This window comes from Periophthalmus magnuspinnatus, chromosome 22 (genome assembly GCF_009829125.3).
Source record: "Periophthalmus magnuspinnatus isolate fPerMag1 chromosome 22, fPerMag1.2.pri, whole genome shotgun sequence".
Lineage (NCBI taxonomy): Eukaryota > Metazoa > Chordata > Actinopteri > Gobiiformes > Gobiidae > Periophthalmus > Periophthalmus magnuspinnatus.
The window spans coordinates 18631291-18657377 of record NC_047147.1 but is presented as its reverse complement, the minus strand read 5'-3'; the positions used below and the strand labels follow the sequence as shown (position 1 = coordinate 18657377).

Sequence of the window (26087 nt, the reverse complement as noted above, 5' to 3'; positions counted from 1 at the left end):
TGAACTGATGGATTCTTGCAATATTTGTGAGTTCACATGCTCATGAGGATCCATCTAGAGATATTCCCACTGTAAGGTTAATCGGGCTATAAGGATAATCAGGTGGACCAATCACAGAGCAGGACTGAGGTGTGTGTGAAGCGCCCAAGTGAACCAAAACAAACATGATGACGCCGACAGAACAAAAAATAGATGTTTTTACTTGTTCCACTGTTGCAGTGCTTTGACCAATCAGATTCAAGTTTTAGTCATGACATTTTGCATGACAATTGAAAAATCCCTAGTGGTTGCCATGGAGATGATTGCATTGCCTTGATTGTTCCACACAGTGATATGGCATTATGTGTATTTATGCAATTAAAAGTGGGTTTTTTTGCACAAAAATACCTTGAAAAACATGTGAGTGGGCTTGCCTCTCCACAGATCTGACTTGTAACTTGGTCTGGTGATGCCATCGGCTTGTTTCCATGGAGATTAACGCCATGCTGTGGAACAACGAAGACAAGTAGGTTCCGTACTATATGCAAAGTTAGATATTAAAGTATTGAAAGAGAAAAACAAAATGTAAATTAGCACTCACTATATTTGACATAAGGACACATGAAGTTAGATTTGAGCACATTTTGAAAACAAAAAACAAAAAACAAACTAAAACATAATTCCACAAACAACTGAGGTATTGTAGGAATTATAAATGTTCTTGGAGCAGAAAGTGTTCCGCAATCATTTCAACGATTAAAGAAATGTGTAAAAAAATGTTCCCTTGATGAATAAATTGACTGGTTACCGTGGTGATGGTGGTGCAATTGTTAAGGCAAGCAACGCATTTAGAGAGCTGATGGTTCAAATCTCCCAAGACACGACTACACCCATATCGCCCTCTTCATGACAGGAAGGGCATCTGGAATAAAAATAAGCCTAATTACTCTGCGACTGGTTACTATTTTGATGAGTACTAATTAATACTTCAAAAAAATAAAAATGTATTGGAGTAGAAAGACTCTGGTAAAATAATATATAATCTTAAGTACTTATTACCTCTCTACTAGTGTTGTTACTAAAATTTCAAACTTGATTTTAACACTAAGGAACAGACTCGATACTCAACATCAAATCAGAGTACTTTCATTTATATTCCCATGTGTCTTATATCTGTGTAATCCCTCAGTCGTCCAGGTAGGTTCATAGTGGTCCGTGGGTGTATACTAGTCTGTGTGTCTTATACTTGTTCAGACACAGCCCAAGATCATCCTAAAGCTGTTCAGGAAAGGTTCATTTCTATCCTGTGAATGTGACTTTATAAGTATTGACTCTTGCTCAAAAGAGTATCTAGTTTCGATACTAGTTTTAGTAACGATTAGTATCTGATTTTCGATACTTTTGACAACCCTACTCTCTACTTCTCACCACGGGAAGTTGGTGATTTTTGGATGGTTGAACTTGTGAGAGCAGATTAGCCTGGTTAGCTGAAAGAGAAAAGGCCATATTAAGTTGCATTCACCTTTTAAAGAAAAGAGGGGTCTATTCAAAGGGTCAGCAGAGGGAGCAGAGAGGGACAAGCAAAAGCGGCATGAGACCAATTTGTTAAAGTGCATATGACAGATTTTCATGTTTTTCTAATTATTACTTTGTTTGGTGGGATTATTACCAGTGCTAAATGTTTATCACAGTTTTACATCAGGCAGCAAGTGGCAGTTTGTGGAAAAAAAGTTGAAAAGAAAAGGACAAAAATACAGGAAGTAACAGAACGTTCTAAAATGGAATACCTATGTACCTATAATACCTATGTCATAAACATTACATCCAAAATGCAGAGACAATTTACACACAAGGAAGACAGTTTAAACTTTCATTTAACAAAATAAAGTGTTGCCAATTATTTGTATTAGGCAGATTACAACTATTGTGTAATTTAGATGAGCTTTGTCCCTTGTTTGCATTGTGGTTGCTAGGTAACAGTTAAGGGATTACCTCTCTGTATGTCACATCTACTGCCCGTGTCCAACCAGGAAGTAATATTTTAACTTGATCAAAATATCTACAGATTCTAGGCAAGAATTTAGTCAAATTCTAAGTATAATGATGGTAACTGTGCTTGTTTACAATGTTCCACAGTATGGCATTGAACTTACCTATACAGTATCCATAGAGACAAACGGGTGCTACCACCAGGGCAAGTTACAGGTCAGTAACTTTCTCAGTGGACAATGTCATTAACTAATATGTAACGATGGAGAATTTATGCTAGATTAAATTATTGATTGCAATTAATTTAAAATAATAAATAATTGTAAAATATAAATATATATTCGAATGTGAAATATGTTTAAATGTGTAGAACTGCTAATTCATGTGGCATCAATGAAAAGTGGGACATTCTCTAAATAAGTGGGACAAGGAACAGGGCCTAAATAACTGTGCAAAACAACCAAAAGAAGGACAGATGGACCACGTTACTACTCTAACCAATGTGGATCATGGATTTAGTGTCCGAACTTACAACTTTTGTGTCCAAACTTACAACAAGCATACAGAGTTCACACATCTATGAATCAAACTGCCGACCCTCTGGAAAAACAGAAAAACAAAAAGTTAGAAAATACAGGAAGTAGCGTTGAGTTTGTCTGCTTATGTCATCAACACAGAAAATTCCATCAATTTCTGACAGTTTAAACCTTAATTTTAGTCAAATAAAGGTGTTGTCATGTATTTGTGAGTGTAATATAGACAAGATTTGGCCCCTGTAAACATTACGGTTACTGCTGCCCATGTCCAACCAGGAAGTAAAATTATAACTTTCACCAAAATTACAAAACTAGAAAAGACAAAAACATAAATAAATAAATAAATAAAAAATTGGGAAATGAGTAACCTATACATGTTTTAATTTAGGTTTGCAGTTGTTATGAAATATTTAGGATTGACAGTGTTTAGTGTTATATCTAATAATTGTTGTAAGTAATTTAGATTATGCACAGATTAAAACTACAATGAAATAACCAACAATGTCGCTAAATAACCATGGACATTATTTAAACTAGATTAAATTATCTTTTGCAATTCATTTTACAAACATAATTAGTAGGTAAATACATGTTAGAGTAGTTATTCATATGAAATAATGTAGCCTACCTGTGCACAGCGCAGACTTGCTGGAGGACTGTCCCACCCCACAATGCATCTGGGCGCTAATGTTTTGATGACGTAATAGGCTGCGCGTGCAGACAGCAGGCGGTGGGCGGGGTTTAGGGCGCTGGGTGCTGCTCCTCTCCTCTCCCTCCGAGAACAACAACACGACCCCGGGCTTTCCTTCCACCGCGATGCCCCCGTCTCCTCACGCCGGGCGATGAGCTAGTTCCCCCCGGGGGCCGCAGGTAGGTGCCCGCAGACTCCGCTCCGTGTGCCCGCTCTCCCCGCTGTCTCAGCCCGGGCTCGGTGCGGTTCTTTGTATGGTTAGCCTAGCATGCGGCTAACAGCAGACGGAGCCGCGGTGGTGGCGGTGGTGGTGGTGGTGGTGGTGGACTGGATGGAGCCTGCCCTGGCGCCTGGGAGTCTCCTCGGCCAACAACAGCCTCGTTAACCCGACTTCCTCGCCACCCTCCTCCGCCGCTAACAGCTCCCCCGGGCCTGGAGCTCCGGGAGGGCACGGCCATCACCGGGACACTCTGTGATTAAACCACGGGAACTAGCTTTAAATTTGGGATCAGATCGTGTATGGATGGTTAACATTAGGTGTAGCATACAGTTTACAGTCACAAAACAGAAGCAGTGGGATCAAATCATAATTTGGCCTGTTTTGAGTCCAGAGTTGAATAATTTTGTCTTTTAGCTGCATTTGGAAGTAGTAGAGTTAACATAGTAGACTGAATATATCTTTAAAATAATAAGATAAATTTTTTTTACATTTTTACCAGAGTTGGGTAAAGTATCCAAACGTTTGACTCAAGTAAGAGTAATTTTACTTCAAAAGAATATTATTCAAGTAGAAGTCCAAAGAAATGGTCCAAGAATTTACTAAGTGTAAAAAAAAAAGGTATTTGGGAAACCACTACTCAAGTAAGAGTAACTTAACGAGTACCTGGCGGAGTGTACCATCTACATTATAATGTGACGTTAATGTAATTTGAAAAACAAAATCATACCTGAAGGAGCAGTGCAAGAAACACAAATGTACAAGTCATTTCATATTGTCAACATAAAGCTTCTGACACTTGTGGTTACTCTTCCCACTGTGAGCAAATCTGCAACTTTTACTCAAGTAAGAGCACTGTTACTTGGATAAAAAAAATATTATTCAAATAGGAATTAAAGTATGCTGCTAGAAAAGAATTCATTACTCATTTTCTTTAAAAAGTACTACCCACCACTGTTTTTTGCTTAGATATAATGTAATTTGTCTCTCTCCTTTTTGATTTGTTTGTTTTATCTCTGCTGTGTACTGTTCAATACTTTGAAAATATAATTGGAAAAATCTTTATGGCAGTTATGTTTACTCTGATCTGAATCTGTTTTATTAACATTGTCAATGTACACAATTCACAAACTATGCATGTGCGTTGGTGACATAATGCAACAGAAAACAATGAGTAATAATGGTAAATATAAACTCTGATAAAATAAAGTGTTATATTGTTGTTTTGTAATAGTGTGTTGTTGTGTCCCTGTCAGTGCCGTGAAGATGGGAGTGTGCAGTGTCCCTGTGCTTCTGCTCCTGCTGCAGGTCCTGTACATATCAGCTGAGGACACGGGTAATTTTCATCGTAATGTTTTTCACTTTTAGAATCTGTGGTCTAGAGTGTTCATAGTCAGCTATTTTTCCCAATGATGCTTTGCTTTGGTTAAGATTACTGCGATTATTCAAATGTGCGGTTTTATATGCGTATACTTTGACATATGTGGGTAAATATTTGTTGTGGTCTTATGAAATTTGAGGAAAAAAATAAATGAAAAATTATCATCAAATTTCTTCCTTTAAAGTCTGAGCTCTTCTCCAAACCACATGCTTTTACTGAGGATCGACTTTAGACCTCACAATTTAAAACCTCAGCCATATCATTGTCAATTAGACATGACTGATTCATGATCTCTCCATCTTTCAATTAATTGCCCAGCCCTGTGGTCTTCTATCTAAAGCAGGAGTGTCCAAACTGTAGCCCAGGGGTCAAATGCGCCCTTAGACCAATTTTTACTGGCCCTCAGGCCCCCTGCTGAACTGGCCTAATTGAGGCAGTAATTACTACAGCAGATTAACTAATTCTACCTGCATAACCTGAATAACATCACAAAACTATGTTAATTGTCCCCATCTGAATGACTCGCTGTATTCACCACTGGTCTTTGTCCCTTTGAATATGTTTCAACATTTGGCCTTCGGTGAAATAAGTTTGGATGCCCTTAAAAAATGACCATGGTTCTCTTCCATTATGGTTGTAGACCTAGAATAGTCCTGGTACAGACCTAGTTTGGATCTGGTGATACTTGGAAAGTCAGATTTTCTAGATTGTGCTTGGTGTGAAAAATTGGAATTTTCCAAAAATTGTTTATAAAATTTGAATTAATAGTCAATCCTGACAAAAATGCATTGCCTGTCTTGGCATACTTGATAACCACGTCCCCCTCACTGTGCAGATGGTCCGGTGGTTTGCGCGTGTGATCGGTGCCAGGGGGTCGTGGAGTGCCGCGGCGCCCGCTGCTTCTCCTCGGTCAAACTGGAGGGCGGCGCCGCTCTGTTCGAACGCGGCTGTCTGAAGAATGACCAGCAGACACTCCTTCAGTGCTCCACCTCCCCCTCCCTCAACAAGGCCATCCTCTGCTGTGCCACCAACCTGTGCAACAGCAACACCACCCGCGGAGCTCTCATGGCTCTGCTGCCGTCAGGTTAGACCCACGGTGGACTGCTGAGGCACAATATTGTTTTGGACTTTGGCAGTTTATCTTGTATAGTAGGACTGAATGATTTGGAAAAAATATTGAATTGCAATTCAGTTTGCAATTTATGTTTTAAGAATAGGATTCTGTTCAAAGATCATATTTTAAGCACATCCAGAAAAACGGACAAAAAGACTGACATATCAGCCGACAAACTAATACATCAATCACATTTCAGAACATGCTTTGTGCAGATCCAGTCTACAGAGTTAGCAGTTTTCATGTAGAATGACACAGGAGATTTTGTTGCTTTGCCACGCAAACTGATTTCAGTTAGATTGTGATTAATGTTGCAGCCCTGTATATTAAAATATATGGTTGTGGTTTAGCATTTAGTGTGGAGTATGTCAGTATCGGTAGCAACAGTGCCAGGTTAGGTATTATCACATAATTATGAGTTCCTTTATATTACATACTATTAATTAACCCTATTAATTTTGAGAAAATGGCTAATATTGCACTAAAAAACAAGTGTCCTTGTGGTGTGGGCTTGCATCTACACAAACCTGACTTTTACTTGGCCTCAAAGGGGGCCTCCTCCTGCCTGTTGTCAAAAATATGTTGCTATAATGTTCCCCATTATTCCATAAAACTCATCCATCTCCATGGTGAATATTCCAAAATGGTTTCCAAAAGGTTTTAACTTTTTAGTTTCATGGAATTGTACAGGTGATGTGCCACCTCCAGAAAATTACATACTGTACCTTTAACAAAATAATAGCAATGTTTGCAATTTACTCATTTAGTAGTAACTATGCTTAACTTTGCCATCCTGCCATTTACCAGCAGTACATCTTCACTAGAAGTGCTTTGATTCTAACCAGTGTCTCTTTTTGCCACAGCTCCAGAGGGCGAGCCGGTTCCCTATCGTGTGGAGACTCTGGCCCTGTTCATCCTGGCTCCTGTTCTGGTCCTGGTGTTGCTGTCTGTAGTGTCTATCCTGGCCTGTAGGAGGCTCCACCATGGCCGGCTGCAGAGGCTACAGGAGTTTGACACTGAGCAGGGCACCATAGACGGACTCATTTCCTCCAATGTGGGGGACAGCACACTAGCGGTGAGTGCGCTGTGAAAAGACTAAATCATTACTGGATAAGGATTAAAACAGGACTAAACCAATTAGGTCTTATCTGGACTAACAAGACTAAACCAGGCCTAAATCTGGACAACTAAATTGCTGGTATCCCAGCTAATGGGATAGAAAATTACTACACTCTAAACCTTAACCAGTGCTTAACCTGATCCAAATCAGGGCTTACAGATTTAAATTAGAACTGTATCAGATCTAAACCTGGGATAAAAAGGAGTAAACATGGGCTAATTGAAGTCTAAGCCAGGTGTAAATTCAGGCTTATCAAACTAAACCAGGTCTAGATCTGGACTCAAGAGCCGTTTGTCAATCCACGTACTCGTGCAGACTTGTGCGCTCGCAGACTTGTGCGCTCGCAGACTTGTGCGCTCGCAGACTTGTGCGCTCGCAGACTTGTGCGCTCGCAGACTTGTGCGCTCGCAGACTTGTGCGCTCGCAGACTTGTGCGCTCGCAGACTTGTGCGCTCGCAGACTTGAGTCCTTTTCCAACTCAGTCTGCTTCTTGGCAAGTCCGCTGGAAATCCCCGGATGAGAACTTGCTCCGCCCATTTTGCCGCATAAGAATAGGAATAATAGGCCTAAATGTTTCACTCAAAGAAGCTTATTGGCCTATATTTAATGTACAATCTATTTTGTAACATTCTGTTACATGGCCCCAGTCAGAGTACTGTATTCTGAATACCCTGTATTTCTCTGATTTAAAAAAACTGCACTGAATACCACCAAATAAAACTGTATTGAGTATTCTAAATATGCATTTTCAATACATATGTTTAATTACTTCCCAATACTGCTCCTAGAAGTCAATGAATTCAATGTATATTAGGCTTATCTTCTTACACAAAATATTCAAAAAATCTAACCTTTGACCAGAATAAAGATAACTGACGATAGCTCAAACCTTTGGCCTAAATGATGTAGAGGACTGGTGGGTTAGAATAGGTGAGGCTGTATTATGGGAAAGGGTAATGCTTCATTTATTAGTCTCAAATGCATGATTAGTTTTTATTATAGCAAGCACCCACACAAGCTTTATTTCCGTTGATGTTGTCAAGTCCATCTGTCCCAAAAGCTGAGAGAGCAGATTGTGGCTCATGAACCATTCTCCGAGCCTGCACCCACAGCTCTGTACCCGGGCGTACACCAGTACAGAGACTGTGTCCTGGGACTTGAGAAACGGCCCAGGACTAAACAGCAACTATCCTAAACCAAGGAATTAATCGACTAAACTATTGAGTAGGCCTGCACGATTTTAAAAAAGATTGCAATATGCAATGTTCCTGTTGAGTATTGCATCTTTTTATATACTTTTAACACAATCATTTTAATTATATTAAGACAAAAATGTTCACACCTTCATTTACCAGTCAAACTCTGTCAAACTCAAAAGAGACAAAACCTAGACTAAACAAGGCTATAGTTGCTTTTTAGTTTTCTTTAAAAAAAAAGGCAAATCCTAATTCTGAGCTCAGACAAGGACATAACCAGATCCAAATTATGGCTAGTGGAATTATTTAGAATTGTATATCAGGTGTAAGCCAGGGATAAAGAAGACCAAACTTGTGCTGATCAAAAACAAAACCAGGATTTCTCAGGTTTAACTTGGGCTAAAGGACTAAATTGGTTTAAACCAGGTTTAAATTAGGACTAAAGAATACCTTTTTATAAGGACTAATCCAAATCTCAAAAGGCTGAAACTGGGACTAAATCAAAACTAATCCAGGACTAAAGGGAGTGTTAACATGCTGGACCTCCTGTGGGTACTCTTAAATATATGCATGTATTATTATTAGTGATTTGGCAGTAGTAGTCATAGGCCTGTCATGATAGCAAATTTTGAAGTTCGATATATCGCTGAAGTAAATGTCGACAGTAAACAATAATATTGAAACTAATTTATGCCACTGACACAAAAATCCAAGAGCAGATTTAAACCACAAAAACTATAACAATATTTTAAGAAACCGGAAACTGCAATAAATAAACAGCAGAATGAAACAGTTTAGGAATTAGTTTGTATCTGTAATGAGTCATAGATTTATTCAAATTTCTACGTCTTAAATCTTATCATGTAGCCAAATGTGACCAAAAATGTAACAGTAGTGCAAAGAAAAAGCACTCATGAAAAATATTAACCCCAAAAAATATAGTTCCAGCTTTCATATACTGAACGATAAGTGGATATAGTGATTATCATGACAGGCCTAAGTCACATTGTACCAGTCTGTGGCCTAAAACCTGACTGTCTCTGCGTAGGATTTGTTGGACCACTCGTGCACTTCGGGGAGCGGCTCTGGCCTTCCCTTCCTCGTCCAGAGAACTGTTGCCAGGCAGATCAGTCTGGTGGAGTGCGTGGGTGAGTCAAAGACCACAAATAATTTTTTTGGCAATTAAAAAAACACCAGATTTCTATGGTAATAGCTTGTCTAATGCTGTAACTGTCTTGTCCAGGTAAAGGCAGGTATGGGGAGGTGTGGAGGGGCCAGTGGCAGGGCGAGAACGTGGCAGTGAAAATCTTCTCGTCCCGGGATGAAAAGTCCTGGTTCAGGGAGACGGAAATCTACAACACAGTGCTGCTCCGGCACGACAACATCCTGGGTGAGAGCAGAAGGATAATGGACAATAATAATGTACTTTTTTTTAACTAACTATCTAACTAAACTGTGACCATCAGTGGGGAAGATATTAAAATGGTGTCCATCTATAAATACCTCCGGGCGCATCTGGACAACAACCTGGTCCACAAATACAGATGCACTTTATGGGGAAGGCCAAAGCCGGCTATATTTTCTAAAAAAGCCAAGGTCTTTTAATGTAGACAATAAACTGCTGCACATGGGGGGGGGGGCAGTCTCAGAAAAAGAGATCTTGGGAGACAAAAAAAACTAACAGAGACGGCTGGTTCAACTATAGGAAGTAGTTTAGAGACTCTGGTTAAGGTAGTGCAGCAACGGACACTCAGCAGGCATGGATGCTCTACTGAACAACATGAACCATCCCCTGAACTCAACTTTTGAACAACAGAGACCAGACAGTTTAAGTCTGAGGTCAGTGAGCTGCAGGACAGAACGTCACCAGAACCCCTTCTTCTCAAATGCCATAAGGCTGTACAATAAGGAGGTTTATGGCAGATGAAGATTTGAAGAGACCTACAATGAATTTCCTCTTGGGGATAAATAAAGTTGTTTTGATTTGATGGATTTGATTTGAAGGCCCATGTTTCATACAGCTGGAGATAGAGCGATACATCTCTGCTGAGATCTTGGGAGATATTTGTAGCGTATCAACTATCGGGATAAAATATCCAGTTTGCGGTAAATTCACATTATGTAATTTGAGGAAAATAATTAAAATTATCCCATATATCTGCAGAGGTTATCGTGTATCTTGTTAACTCGGTATCGGCATTGGCCATGAAAAAAAAAGAACCAACTTAGTGAATCTAATTTCAACCTCAATGTGTGTGTCTAGTGATGTTTCAGATCTCTGTCAACAACATAGCATACATACATAGCTTTTTTTTTTTCAAGTCAAAACGCAGAGGTTTCCTGCCCAGGTTTTAGTACCTTGAAGGTACAAAAGCACTGTATAAAAATGTTTAATTAGTTCATACCTTTTAACGTCAGCTGTAAATGTGGACCGTATTTTCCAAACATAGGCGATCTTTCACATTCTAAAACAAATACCAAATGTCACGGGAACTGAAAGCTTGTTGAAATATTCATGAGCCAATGAACAGCTGTAATTATCATAGTAATGTGATGACAGTTTAATCTTTGTGATTAGAAATGTACAGTTTAATCAGTGTGATCATAAATGGGATAATGCTCAAAAGGCAATAGCCAGTTTGCAGTGTTTAAAGCGTGCTGTATTCCGTATGTGTGTGCGTGCGTGTGTGTAGCCTTTCTCACTCCTCCTTTGTGCTTTGTTCATCCTCTTATTATCTTTGGTCTCCAGGCTTCATGGCGTCGGATATGACCTCTCGGAACTCCAGCACACAGCTGTGGCTCATCACGCATTACCATGAGAACGGCTCGCTCTACGACTACTTGCAGCGCGTTGCCGTGGAGACGTCGGAGGGGCTGGCCATGGCAGCGTCCGTGGCAAATGGTTTGGTGCACCTGCACACGGAGATCTTTGGCACGGAGGGCAAACCGGCCATAGCTCACAGAGATCTGAAGAGCAAGAACATACTGGTGACAAAGGATCTGCGCTGCTGCATCGCTGACCTGGGTCAGTTTATTTTCACTGATGCTGCTTTCACGTTCGGGAATTTTAGTATGTAATTTTTAAGGAAATATCCAAACTTATGATCTACAAATCTTGAACCTTATAATTTGTTTGGGATTGGCTCTAAAAACTAATTCACTCAACAGCCAGACAATCACTCCAAAGTCATATTAATCTTACGTCTTAAAGTCTTTGACAACAATCACATCTTTGGGGTTGAATTATGGCAACACTTTCTGAAGATATTGTGACAATGAAGACATTGAACTTTATGCCTGTTTTTGTTTCATGTGAATTGGCCCAGTAATTAGAGATATTAACCATAAACCAGGACAACACATCTACAATCTGACAGTTAAACAGCAAATTCCACCATAGAAAACTGACCCGTCTCTACCTCAGGTTTAAACTATAAGGATTCAAGAATGTTGTGCGCCTTTGGACATTTTAAAGTTGTGTTTTTATATATTAATTATTGTGAGGCACATGTGCTGGGTTTCAGATGCCAAGTTTGAGATGTTAAGATGCCAAAATGACTATTGTTAATGTTATGGTGTTGTTATTCATAGTAGGATAATGAACCTTGTTAAAGTATTGATCAGGGTTAGATCTCCTCATACATGATGAAGGGATCCTGGGCTTCCTCCGTCTTACATACGTCTAACATGCCATAATCATATTCAAGAATTTTGATATAATGTAAATACTGATTGTATCTGAGTAACAAAAACATAAAATGTGTCATTACTTAATTGTACACGTATTGTAAGTGTAAAATTCCAACCGTGGCTATGTCAGCTCTAAAAATATAGTCTCCAGAATGTCTTCCATAACAGAAAATTGTGGAAAATTTGTTATGAATAAGGATGTCAAAATATCACATTTTAACATTACAATTGTTGTGAGAAGAAACCTCACTACTCTGTAATCACTGACACCATGGCCAAAAGGCGAAATCTTACCTCGCTTTCATTTGCCTCATTCCTCCAGCATGTGACCAACTTTATCATTCAGAAAGTTAGATTTCATAACGTAATGAAAAGGTTAAAAAAAAAGTAAAAGTTAGTATACTAACTCTTTGAGTAGACTGTGGAGGGACAAACATGATGGCATATGTAATATGATATTTATATATAAAAAGGAAGATTACACATGATTCACACATAAATTTGACACCATGGACATAAATAGTTGTTTTTGCATGAACTCCTGTGCAGTTGTAGTTTTGTGAGTGCAGTTTAGGTCAGATACACAAAGATGCATGATGCCCCGCCCTTTTTTTAATAGATTAATCAATTGGCAAGACATGTCTTTAGTCGACCAAGAATTTTTTTTAGTGGATCACAGCCCGAGAAATGACTTTTGGCTTCTGATCATGGCTATCATTTTTTGGTTCTCATATTGTGATCTGAATAATGACAATTAACATTTAAACCAAATAATCATATCAGGAACACATTTTTGACTTATTAGTATAGCCATGTAATAGTGTTCTCCAACTCCAACAGGTCTGGCAGTGACCCACTCGCAGGCGGACAACCTCTTGGACGTGGGCAACAACCCGAAAGTGGGCACCAAACGCTACATGGCCCCAGAGGTCCTAGACGAGAGCATCCAGACGGACTGCTTCGACGCCTACAAGAGGGTGGACATCTGGGCGTTTGGGCTGGTGCTGTGGGAGATCGCCCGGCGCACCTATAGCAACGGTGAGTCCACGGAGCTTAGAGCCGGGCAGGGAGCAGGGAAAGGTCAGGGAAGGGTTGGTCCAGGTTTAGTTTGAGATTGAGAAAGTTGTTGATCAGTGTCTAACTTAAAGTGCATATGACGCGTTGGCCTGTCACGAAAACACATTTTGAAGTTCGACATAGTACTGAAATAAATATAGATGATAAACAATAATATTGAAACAAATTTATGCCACTGACGCAATAGCCTAAGAGCAGATAAAAAAAAAAAAAATGAACTGCAATAAATAAACAGCAGCATGAAACACGTGAGTTTTATATTTGCCTCTGTAATGAGTCATAGAAGTTATTAATTCAACCTTTTACAGCTTGAATCTTATCATATAACCAAAAAAGAACCAAAAATTTCCCAGTAGTGCAAAGAAAATGTGTGCACGATAAATACTGACCCCAAAAAATATTGTTACGGCTTATATATATATTGAGCAATAAGTTGATATAGTGATTATTGTGACGGGCCTAATGACGGGTTAGACTACTCAATTCACACAAAAAAATTACATCGAAGATATTAATAAAAATCTTCCCTAGTTTCTCTAGTTTGACAGTTTTCTTGAAGTTTATTATTTACAGGCCAACAGATGTGGACAACAATTTTATTTTCTTAAATGGATGTATTGAATAATTTTTTAGACTAATACAACTCTGTATTTTCAACTTTTTTATCTTTTTTAATAAGACCTCCACACATTGTCTCACTCTTGGTTCACTTTTATTAGTATAACGTTTTAGGCCCTTTTCAGCCAAGAGCCTCTCCTCCAGCGCACCAGTCGTCCAGTCAGGTGTGCAGAGTCTACAGAGACACAACTTTTTATCTTTTAACTTTTGTCCACAAACTTCCACTTAACTGATGTAAAACTATGATAAATATTAACCACAAGTACTATCCCACCAAACCACATCATAATTAGGATCATAAAAACCTGTCATATGTTTTGGAGTCCCTTACCATGACATTTGGGGTCTGTTCACACTGTTCACACACACATTCTCCACATCAAAACTGAGTCTACCCGGGGATCAAATCTGACACTAAACCTGGACTAGAACAGCTCCAAACCAAGTCTACATTCAGGACCTAACTGGGCTCAAAAAAACTTTCTGCTACCCTCATGTAGACTGCAAAATGAAACCACACTATGTTTTTGTAACATGTTGTAGATCTATAAGCCATGCACAATTTATTCTTTATTCAACTGAGATAATTTAAAGTCTTTTCACTCCAGACTTGTGAAAGCAGCTTCAAAGATCACCCTCGAGTTTCCTTGTTTAGATTTGGTCTAGTTGGTTATGTACTGACTGCTGTAATTATAATGATAATATTGTCTGTCTACATGTTTATAAGGGTTTTGTATTTCTCATGTTAGGTATCGTAGAAGAATACAAGCCTCCGTTCTACGACCAGGTGCCAAACGACCCGAGCTTCGAGGACATGAGGAAGGTGGTGTGTGTGGAGCAGCAGAGGCCTTTCATCCCCAACCGCTGGTTCTCAGACCCTGTGAGTATCTGAGTCTTTTATTTAAATGTTAATGTAAATGTTGAAGGAGGCTCTTTTCTAGACCTTTACTTCTTCAGGTCTTTCTCAATGCAGTGTGCTGTAAAAGCAGATATGATCTTGCCTATTTTCCCCATTTTGTTGGGTGAGAACCATATGGAAACAACTGCAATTGACCACCCCGGAGATGGAAAAGGGAGTTAGTGGGCAGACCTAACTTTGGATATTATCTTAATTACTGTATTTCCTTTAGTTTGGGTTACATCATGCCAATATAACTATTTTCAAATGTTTTTTTCAAGTTTGAAGTGGTCAAAGGCAAAAATTTGATTCCATTTTCTCCTCAGACTCTTTCGGCCTTGGTGAAGCTGATGAAAGAATGCTGGTACCAGAACCCGTCGGCGCGCCTCACTGCCCTACGTATCAAGAAGACTCTGGATAAGATCTACAGCTCTTTGGAGAAAGGCAAAGAATCCTGAAAACCGCTCCCCAATGTGGCTCCTAACATGGACCTAAAGGAGGACCACAAACTATCAACCTAATTTTACTGTCCAGGCATTTTTGGTACCTTACACCATCATTGCCATCTTCCCTTGTCTTAAAATACCATGTTCTTCTCGAAACTTGACGCCTATAACGGACTGCCTTAGACCCTGGAATGGCTCTGGTTTTCCAAAGTTTGTGATGGTAATGGCATTATGCTCAAAGACAATCAACCTACACATGCCAAGAAATGCCACAATATCAAATGTTCACTTACAAAGGAAAAAGCCAATAGGATTTAACTTAAAAAACACATATTATGCATTCTTGTGGCTTTAATCGTCTTTTAAACAAGCATTTAGACACCGTGGGATTAGTATTTCACATTTTCTAACTATAATAAAGTCTACATTGGAATCTTTATCGTGATTTCCAATGAGGTATTTAGATGTTGGAGCTTTCTCTGCTGTCAGCAACCGGAATGAATAGTCAGAATGTGAACTGATGCCCTTAAACACCATGAATGCTACGCTGTTGGATCCATGTGTTTGTTGTCAACACAATCTGAATGCAAAACAATTCCAGTGATGCCTTATGGGTTGAAAAACTGAACAAGAAAAGTTCAGATTTTTACTTATGACGCAACAAAACTGGCAAAATTCAAACTGAACATTTTTGAGTGCTCAGAGAAGACAACTTTGGATTAAATAACGAAACAAGCGTGAATGAAATAAAATGTAACTCCAGATGTTTTTGATGAGGGGACAACAGTGTAAAATGGGTAAAAGCTCAAAAAAGTTTGCATAATATGTGTTCCTTAATCATTTTAGAATCTGGAGAAAACAAAAATGCCGCTGGTACTACACTGCTGAGTATATGTGGATTTTAACGGTGCGATTGTATCCATAGAAATAACACTGACATTACAGCAGGTTTATGATGGGGATTTGTAAAAAGTATATATATTGGTGGTGCTTGGTGGTACATACGTGTAATTTGCCAGGTTTTAGACAGAGGAAGCACTTGCGTATAGGAATTTGCCTGTATTATAGATGTATTGCTGTAAGGAAAAGGAACGATGGTATTAAGATGTAGCAGCCTGACCCAGACTCATCCCAATGACTGTGCACAAGTTGCCTGCTGCATTCTATCCAAAACACTACGTCGACTGGAGTTACATGTTTCAAAGTGAGAAAGTTGCCTAAGTGTGTGGTTCTGTTTGAGAAAATGTTGCTGTTTTTTATATGTAATAAATATTTACTGCACTCTTAGGAATAGTTGTCATGTGGTGGGGTATGATTTCAAGCCATTATTTAAATCTTTTCTTTCAGTCACTAATCACACTAATATTAACTTTGGACAAGAGTGGCATAGTGAGTTTAGTGTTCACCCACTAACTAAAGGATATCAAGGTGACCACGTTGTCGTGCCACTTAACCCTTTAAAGACTTTTTATTCAATAAGTGTTAAATAATGCCCTATGTTCATCTAATTTTACACACTTGTTAAATTCTCAAAATTACAGTACTTTTTGACAAGTATTGGTTGTTATAATGTTAAAACATTGCTTAACAAGACAAGTGCAAAAAGAGCTGGGAAAAATGTATATCCCAATGTATATGTATATAAGATTTTGTTCACATTTATTCACACTAACTCAGCATAAGAAAAGATGACGTTAGACAAACCAGCAGGTTAATCCTCCAGCGAGGTACTAATGACCAACAGCTTTGCACAAGTGAATCATTTTTAATGGGTCAAATGCAGAGGACGCATTCTGTCCTCTAGACTACATTTGGACAATCATTTTACAACAACCTCAAATAGTTCTCATAAATAAAACAAAAATCACCTCACATTAATAATCAGTACATTACACAGACTAAAATATATTGACTGCATTGATTGTGCTTAAAGGTGCACTATGTAACTTTTCTGGTGGAGGGTCTGCTACCTGCTTGTCTCCATGTTTTTATTATCTCGCAAAACAAGGAGATGGCAGATAACCAGGCCAGCACGATGAATTCTCAGAATATTTCATTTAAACAGAACCCAAAAGGAAGAGCTCAAACCAACCAAAACAAACATGGCGATGTACTTCAGCCCATTTTACCAGAAATAATAAAACTATTTAGTTTTTTTAAATTGTGCAGAGGGAAACACTTTGTGCATTTGTGGACAGAGAAGATGCCTGTGCTTTTCTCTCAAATGGATCATTAAAAGTTCGATTTCTCGGGGTGTGAAGCTTCGACCAATCAGATTCAAGTATTCATCATGACGTTCTGCCTTTTCTCAACTTCCTTTAGCAAGAGTCGTCCCAGATTGATGTGTAGAACTCATATCACACATATCAGTCTGACATGAGCCAGGTTATGGTGGACCCTCCTTCAAAAAGGTTCCATTGTGCAGCTTTAATATAATTTCATATTAGTAGAGGTGCTCATGTGAGGTGCTCATGTGAGGTGGTCTGGTAGGGTCTTGTAGGGGTTGAGGATGCCTTTGGGGTCCAGCATGTGTTTGATGTCCCCCATGAGAGTCACGGCCTGGCTGGATTTGCTGTAGTAGATATAGTTCCTCTTCTTTAGGCCCAGCCCGTGCTCCGCGCTGATGCTGCCTCTCCTCTGAGCAGTCCACTCGTACACAAAGGGCTCTATAGCGGCCAGGAGAGCGGGGTCTTTAGCCGGAGACGTGATGTTCAGATGGAGGTTACCATCACCTAAAGAAAAACAGATGCAATTATATGATAGTTTTAGTTCTGATGTCACGATAACTGATAAACCATCCCTGATTAGTAGCAGCTTTTCTCTTGCTCAGTACAATTTCATAGTTATTTTTCCTACTCTTTAGGCTTAAGTTGAAACACATAATGTCAGATATTTTTTCTTGTTCATTTTAATGGCCAAATAAACAGAAAAAACGCACACATGGGAGATGAGATAACTATAAATAAATTGGCACTGGTTGCCCTAGCTGCTGTCACTACAGAGACGTCTCTAAAATAGATACCACAAGTGAACAGGAATAGTATAGGCAGTAATGTAATGCAAATGTACCTTTATATGTGGCACAATGGGTATTTACCAACCAGCTGAAGGATAGCCGGTCCTAACCTTAAAGGCGCTCTACCTGATTTTTACTGTCTTTAAAATGAACCAGTTCTGTTTTTCATGTTTTTTACAGTTTGCAGTGGTCAAAAGTCATTCCTCATTTTCCTTATGCATTCCTAATTATTCACTGCGATGAGTTTATGAAGCAACTTTCAGAGCCGAGTTTTGCGGTTCTGGTAATGCTAACAACCACCATGCTAATATGCACTTCCTGATTATCAGACAGTACATAGTAGACTTATTTCGACCTGAAGGGAGGCTTACACAATATATCTGTACTGGGGCGAGACACATTTTGCTCAGACATATGATATATCAACGTATTTGTTGCAGGACAGGCATCTGACTGTGATAGCTTACCTACGTGTCCATATCCCACCACGCTGCGAGCCCTGTCCCCCAGGTGCTGCCTCATGTCCAGGACCAGCCTGTAGATGAGCTCCACGGGGAGGGAGATGTCGTACTTATAAGTGAAGCCGTCATGGGTCAGAGCCTCGGTCACTCTCTCACGCATGGACCACAAGGCCTGGATATGGAAAAGAGCCATGCTGTGAGGTACGCCATAGTGCAATTAATATGTTAATAGAGAAAAAGTAACATTAAGGAAAGTTTACAGGAGAGGCAGGACTACATTCATACATAAATAAATCAGATTTGGTTTTCATTTTAGTCCTATAAGTAATTCATGGACACCGGGGCCTAAAATGTATTTGGAAAATATGGTAATAAATGACATATGGTCTTTTTTATTTATTTAACGTATTTACTTAAGAAAAGTGGGAACTGTGCAGATTAATGAACCTTTAAACAAATAGAAATTAGGTCAAGTCTATAATCTGTCATATTTACATCTGTAGCTTCCCTGCAGGATGGTACTACAAAAAATAAAACATAAATACACTATTTACACAGACTATGTACAAAGACAAGAACAGTGATCACAGACTCATGTCAGAACATTTAACAGCAACAATGTCTTATTGCACTGATGAGTTCTATTGCACATAAACATCCAACTTCTAAAGATGTTCCTCACACATGCTCCTACGTTTGCATGTCTTTCAACCTCAATTTTAAATGGTTCTTAAAAACAGGGAGACTGGCTTTGCCTCACTGAGAGTGAAATATTATTCCAGATGGTTACACCCTGATAAGACAGGACGTTCTGAGAGAAAGATGTTTGCCTAAATGAGAGTTGATCTCTGACAGATGATTGAGATACTCAAGACCCTGACACTGACAGACTTGTTTGGTCCCTCCACCAATGAATGCTTTTATCAAACTGTAGAACCTTAAAAATCAAACAGGTAGATTTAAAATAGTTTAAAATTGTATTTATCAAGAAATTATATAAATGGAGGATTCATAATCACGCTATCATTATTCTAACACCATTTTATGCATGTCCTTTATTTGATCATAGTTGACATTTTTGGTAATACTTTATTTTAGTTAAACTGTATCACCAACATCCACATGTGCAATTTCAATTTCAGCTCTCTAAAATGTTGTTTTTAATATTCTTGTAAACTTGTACCTTTATTTTGGATTCCTCTGTCGCCACTGTCCCGTCAGTAACCAGAGCTGCATTCATTGCTTCGTCCAGGAAATTATGTAACTTCTCACTGTCATGATTTGGGTCAGATCCTGCGGTTTCTATGACGATGTAAAATGGGCAATCTGCAAGACAAAAAAGTACAACATTTTTACATATTCTTTGGTTTTGTGTCATATTATTGGTTATTGTTAACTCTATGTAGTACCTGATATAGGATTAGACAGTTTGAGGTGTGTATTGAGCAGTCTCATACACTCACTGTCCAGAAACTCAAACGCAGACAGGATTTCTCCCAGCATGCCTCTGCAAAGCTGGAACGTCTTCAGCAGGTTTTCAAATGTCTCACAGCCTGTAAACAAAACAAAAAAAATAATATAACTTTTCATTCAGTGCCCTCCACAAATGTTCAAAATAAATACTACCAATACTACATTCAATAAATATACAAATGATTATTTTTTATCTATTTAAGTATTAATTAAAGCCCCAACGTTCAACTTTTAGTTCAAAAATAGACCAAGATAAAAGCATGTTTGTTTCTGATTTCATTTTGGATGGATTTATTGCACTGAAGAATCTTACGGTGAGTGGGCTTGCATTTGGACAAACCTGACTCTTAAGTGTTTCCATGGAAATATTGTTCCTTGAGCTTTAGGAGAATGGCTGTAATCATCAATTTCTAAGGGATCATACAGCTGATGTGCTACCTCTAGAAAGTTACATGGTGTTGCTTTAAAAAAGACATATTGCGCTTGTGTCGGCTGTATAGTGATAATCTATGACACCTGTGGATCATTATGTTACAATTTAGACATTTTAAATCACAATATTCATCTAAAACGACATAATAATAGAAACAAGTTTGCCAACTTCCGTGTTAGAAAACTGCGGTGCCCAATGGGAGGTGGATGGATGGGAATGGGAGATGGAAAGCTGCACATCACACTAGCGAGTAATGGGTTGTTGTTTTTTTCTGTACCAAAATGGTGACATCACGCCGCTGAATCCTACGCATATCACAGATTAAGAAAATAAAATTGGAGAACAAAGCAAGTAGAGAGCAGTGGGTGAGTAAATGTTGAGGGGAAACAACTACAACATGGTTAAAAGCTCTGAAAATGTTTGTATGAATGTGAATTGTAACGCGTGTATTTGTGATATTGTGATAATAATAACTGTGATATTTATGTGATTAGTATTAAAAATAGTTCAAAATTTGCTATAAAATATTAAAGAATTGACTCAATACTTGATCCAGATAATGATACCACAATGAAGATTAAAAAATGCTTCTTTTTTAGTAAAAGAATGTCATTTTCACATACTTAAATCACTTTCTGTACAGTATGTTACCATGAGGTCTTACTAGTTCTGATAAAACTCAAAGAGACACTAAAACTTTTCAGGATGCCTCAAAGTTTGTCCTGTTAAAGTGATTTTTTGCAGTATCGATACCAAGTTTCCTTATTAGTTTTAGTATTGATACTTTAGACAAACCCGTAGCACTTCAGACGAGTATGAATGAAGTACAGTATGTATACAAGTAATAGACGCTTACCTAGGAACACAACATTGACAGACTTGGGTTTGCGTGGACACAGCACAGACACTGCAGTGATGACTCCCAGTGTTCCCTCTGAGCCGATGAACAGCTGTTTGAGGTCGTAACCCGTGTTATCCTTTCTCAGTGTGGCCAGGCAGTCCAGCACCCTCCCATCAGCAAAAACCTGGGGAAAAAAAGAAATCCACATATTTAAGAGAGCGTACCTGATTTTCCCCATGTATTTGAACAAAATTTGTCTTGCCCGAGTAAAGATATATTGTATAAGCAGCTCTTGAGGTAAAAAAAAGTCTGATGTTTGCTGTCTGTATCTAATTAAAAAACATTGTGTTGTCAGAGAATCAGGAAGCGTGAGTTAGCAGGCAGAAAGACCCTAACCCATCTCCTTTATAAAAATGCATGTAAAATGATAATTTAGCCAGACCATGTACAATTTGGGACTCAACTCTATGGTAATTGTCCTTTCATTTCTACAGACCTGTTTACTCACCACTTCCAGCCCCAGCACTGTGCCTCTCAGGGACCCGTATCGCAGTAGCCTTAGCCCTCCTGCGTTAGTGGCCACATTCCCTCCGATATGGCAACTGCCCTTTGCCCCCAGGTCTAGAGGCATGATGTAGTCCCTCTCCTCCAGGTACTGGGACAGGCTCTCCAGCACACAGCCCGCCTGGCAGGTCACAATACCTGCACAACAGTTTTTAGACATTTATTGTCATGTTGTTATCAAAACAGAGATATATTTCGTGTCATAAACACTTTATTTTCATATCAAGATACAGTTTTCATTCCTTATTTTAATATGTCCAAGATTAACATTTGAAAAATCAAAGGAATAGTGACTGCTAAACTAATACAAGAATCTTTAAAGTGGGACTAAACACCTAAACCCCTCCTACAGCCACATTTGAAATAGAGCTGCTAAACTGGGAGCGTCATTTTTTTTCCCAAAGCAGTTCTGCCAACACTCCGTTAGCTAAGCTGTCCGTACACCTTAACCTTTAAGTTAAAGTAACTGTTCCAAAACCTAACCCTAATCCTAACCTTAACCTGAAAATAAACATTTGCTAGCACTAATGTAAAGCCGTGGTTGTATAATATAACTTGGTTGGGGGGGGGGGGAAGAGGCAAACTGGGCAAAACCTTAAGGACAAAAGAAAAGAGTGAGAAGGGTGGAGGGGCAGGGTCTGCACAGATGAGGAACAGGTATCCAAACTCAGCCCAGCAGCCAGGTGTTTGTGATCAGAAACACCTGACTTTAATCAGGGCAGTCCTGTGTGATGTCACATAGTACTTGAAATTGCAGTGGCCACTCCAGAAAGCTGCTAATTTACCTAGTTTGGCTAAAACTGCCAAAAAAAAGGCTAGGAATAGTAGACAATACTATTAAAACATCATATACACAGTTTAGTAACAAAATAGGAGATTTAATTTTGTTCCACTTTAAATTGCAATTTTTATATAACATCTTATTCAATATTTATTTGACCCGACTGAAAAGAAAGGCATATTTGGCATGATTTGTCAGGATGCAAGAGGAATGTTTTTCAGCAGGTTTCAGACATGTGGTTTTAGGTGACAGACTGGTGCAGTCACTGAGGGTAAAATCATGTTAAATGATTTAAACTGTACTTTACCTGAGACATGGTCGAAGCTGAGCACTTTGTTCATGAGAGCTGTGGACAGGATGATCTCGTCATACACTGGTACACTGCCCCCCACCAAACCAGTGTTACCCCCCTGAGGGTTCACAGCCAGGTTACGACTATTACAGTACCTGTCATAGCAACAGAAAAGGAGGAGTTATAATCTCAAATGCACCGGCGTGTCTATGTTCAAGCACAGACATGCATTTGTAAAGGCCCTGCACCCGTATTTGACCCAGTACAGATACATGCAGCAGCTCTTGAGGTCAAAATGTCCTCGTATATTTTTAAAGCGTTTTATTGTCAGATCATCAGGGTGTGGGATGCTAGCTGTTGGTAGCTTTACTTGGCCTCTGAAGTTAAGAGCTTATAAACTCATTGTGGACAATAAATAGGATGGCCAGAATGCGTAAAGTAAGTGAGGAATAACCTTCGACCTCTGCAAAGCATTTAAATGAACTGGTTCTGTCTTTCACATTTTTAAGACAGTAAAAATCATGTACAGCAATACATGGGCTGGGAACTGTTATTTTACTTTAGTAATACGTTTTTCAATAGCTCAGATGTAATGTAAAAAAGTACCAAGTACTCAGGGCCCAGTACTAAGTACCAAATATTAATTAAATTACCAACCTCAGTATTTGAGAGACTTCAGCTGTAGTTTGAGGTCGCAGCAGCACCTCACTAGAACCTATGGACAAATTTGGCAATTAGTATTCAGTCTCTTATTCAATTTTGATGACTACTTCTTATTCATTAAGCTGTGGAGCAACAGTAGCACAGCTGTTAAGAGAGTTCCCTTCGACCAGAGACTAACTAGTTTGAATCTTGCCTCCAATCACATGAAATAAAGTGTCTACACTATTTATGACGTGCGTATGGAAAAGATTTGCAATCCACTTTGTTACATTCCTTTAGAAATGGTAGCTTTAAGGAACACATATTATGCATTCTTATGGTTTTAATTTTATGTTAAGCATGCTTTTGGTCCAACTTAAAATAGTGTCGGCATTTGGAAAATATACTTTTTAAACTACACCTCCATTTCCAACGAACGTTGGATTTCGCTCTGCTGCCAGCAACGAGAATGAACAGTGATAAAATAAACAAATTAAGTCATCTCCTGTGAATGCTACGCTAATAGAGCCATATGTTTGTTGTGAACACAATTTGACCCCAGAATTTGTTTATGGGCTTAAAACTGTGCAGAAAAAAGTCTGGATTTTTACTTGTGACACAGCAATCTGGACAAAATGCAAACAGAGCATTTTTGAGTACTCAGAGAACACTACTTTGGATTAATGAAGTGTGAATGAAGCAAAAATACAACTCCAGGTATGTTTTGATGAGGGGACCACATACGTTGTTTACATATGTTGTTTAATGTCTTGCTCAAGAACACAATGTCAGTGCCTATGTTTTGCCAGTTGCAATTGAGCAACTGCTGCTGCAACTTCTACAGCTAAGATTTATTTACCTCTAACAGATTTAAGCCAGTCCACATTACTAGACTCCAGTAGGTCCGGGTCTGTGATGGTCCTGCCTGGAAGAATGCTCCGGAAAAAGTCCAGGTCTTCTTTAGTTACCCTGGTGAAAGGCAGTCTCTCTGGGGGTGAGGATTTGGGTCCTTCTGCATTTTTGGTTGTTAAATTTCGAGTGTTGCACCTGGAGGGGTAAAAATGGCTTGTTGCTATGGTGAAGGGTGAGTTCGTGAGTGCTAGTCTGTGAGTGGAGGACACTTGGGTGTATCTTAGAGTTGACTTGAGCTGGATTGCTTTCTGAAAAATCCTTGCCATGTCTGGTTTGGACAAAAAGCTGAAAAAAGAATAGTATTTGTTAGTTATCTAGTAGTGTATAGTACAATTTCTTTAAAAAAGTTACTCAAGTAAATGTAACATAATGTAATGAGTGAATGTAACTGAGTACTACTCTCCTCTGATTTAAAAAAAAAAAAAAAAAGCCTTACTATATTTTAAAATATTCTCTTGCTCCTGTTGGAGTCAAACAAGACAAAAAAGTACATTTTGCAAAGTTAAAGGTGCACTATGTAACTTTTCCATCACCTGCTTATCTCCATGGAAATGTTAATACTTTGACTGGCAGTTGACTCTGCCAGGCCAAATTACAGGTCAGATCTGAGGAGAGGTGACCCTGCGACAGTAAGAATGCATGTATTTGCAATAAAAAATACTTGAGATTGAAATGAATAAATGTAAGATAGATAAGCAGTAAGACAGATAGATAAGCAGTAAGACAGATAGATAAGCAGTAAGACAGATAGATAAGCAGTGGTGGACCCCTCCACTAAAAAGGTTACTTACTGCACATTTAATATGTCAGTAAAAGTACTATTGTTAACACGCAGGTATGACTGGTGTGACTAGATTTTTCTGCATATTTTGGACATTTTTAATAAAAAAAATACTAAAACACTATCAGTCTAAGAAAGTACCATCTCATTCTTCTATCTGATTTTTGTCTAACCAAATGTTTAGTACCATGCTAATCAAAGTCACTAGTCTTACTAGTAAATGCCTCATGCAAAGTGGAAAATATCTTTATACGTACCACCGTGCGTCACTTTAAAATTTACATGTTTGCTTTAGCAGTTATTTCGCTTGAATTTGTGGAGGCTTGAGCAAGTTAAAAGTCAAAGTTACGCCACTGTTTACAACTGTTTTACAACCTGCAAGCTAACCCCTGTACAGGAAGAGATGTGAGGTGGGCGGGACAAAGACAGGACCATGGGCCAATCAGAGCGTCGCTTTTGGTTCAAGGACCAATCACGTGAGTTCTTGGCTATTACGCAGCAGCCAATCACATAACGCAACCAGACTAAACACGTGAAATGACAAACCGCATATTCATTCATAAATAATTGTACGCTGTAATATGTAAAAACTCGCTTGCTTTTGTTATCAATATTATTTTGTATATATACCTTGCTATTGGTCCTAGTATATAATAATAATAATAATAATAATAATAATAATAATAACAATAATAATAATAATAATAATAATAATAATAATAATAATACAATATTTGCAAATGCATTATATGTTAAATGTGTGACCCAGGCTAACCAGTTCTTCCTCATATTGAAAATATGTTAAATGTTAAGGGGTATAGGGCACGTAAACAACTTAGTAATACTTATATGTGATACTATTATTTGTCTGTTAACACAGTATTCATAACTACTATACTGTCATAATAAATGTAAAATAGTAGAAACCAATCATATTAG

General features: G+C 38.6%; 2 protein-coding genes across 2 annotated transcripts; one reads left to right on the top strand and one right to left on the bottom strand.

Annotated features, from left to right (window-relative positions):
* Positions 1–3218: 3218 nt before the first annotated feature.
* acvr1l (activin A receptor, type 1 like) lies at positions 3219–16241 on the top strand. The gene is made up of 10 exons (XM_033988345.2): positions 3219–3374; positions 4669–4748; positions 5629–5877; positions 6771–6982; positions 9272–9371; positions 9467–9613; positions 10973–11248; positions 12754–12951; positions 14358–14488; positions 14833–16241. Exons 2-10 carry the CDS (start codon positions 4679–4681, stop codon positions 14962–14964), a joined length of 1515 nt encoding a protein of 504 aa, XP_033844236.1. The 5' UTR covers positions 3219–3374; positions 4669–4678; the 3' UTR covers positions 14965–16241.
* Positions 16242–16700: 459 nt separating this feature from the next.
* Positions 16701–25545, bottom strand: d2hgdh (D-2-hydroxyglutarate dehydrogenase). Its single transcript, XM_033988883.2, has 10 exons — positions 25406–25545; positions 24315–24652; positions 23471–23528; positions 22829–22968; positions 21685–21878; positions 21192–21360; positions 19839–19982; positions 19613–19755; positions 18436–18601; positions 16701–17684 (listed from the first exon to the last, which is right to left on the bottom strand). The coding sequence occupies exons 2-10, from the start codon at positions 24631–24633 to the stop codon at positions 17422–17424; spliced, it is 1596 nt and encodes a 531-aa protein (XP_033844774.1). The 5' UTR covers positions 24634–24652; positions 25406–25545; the 3' UTR covers positions 16701–17421.
* Between the last annotated feature and the right edge of the window lie 542 nt (positions 25546–26087).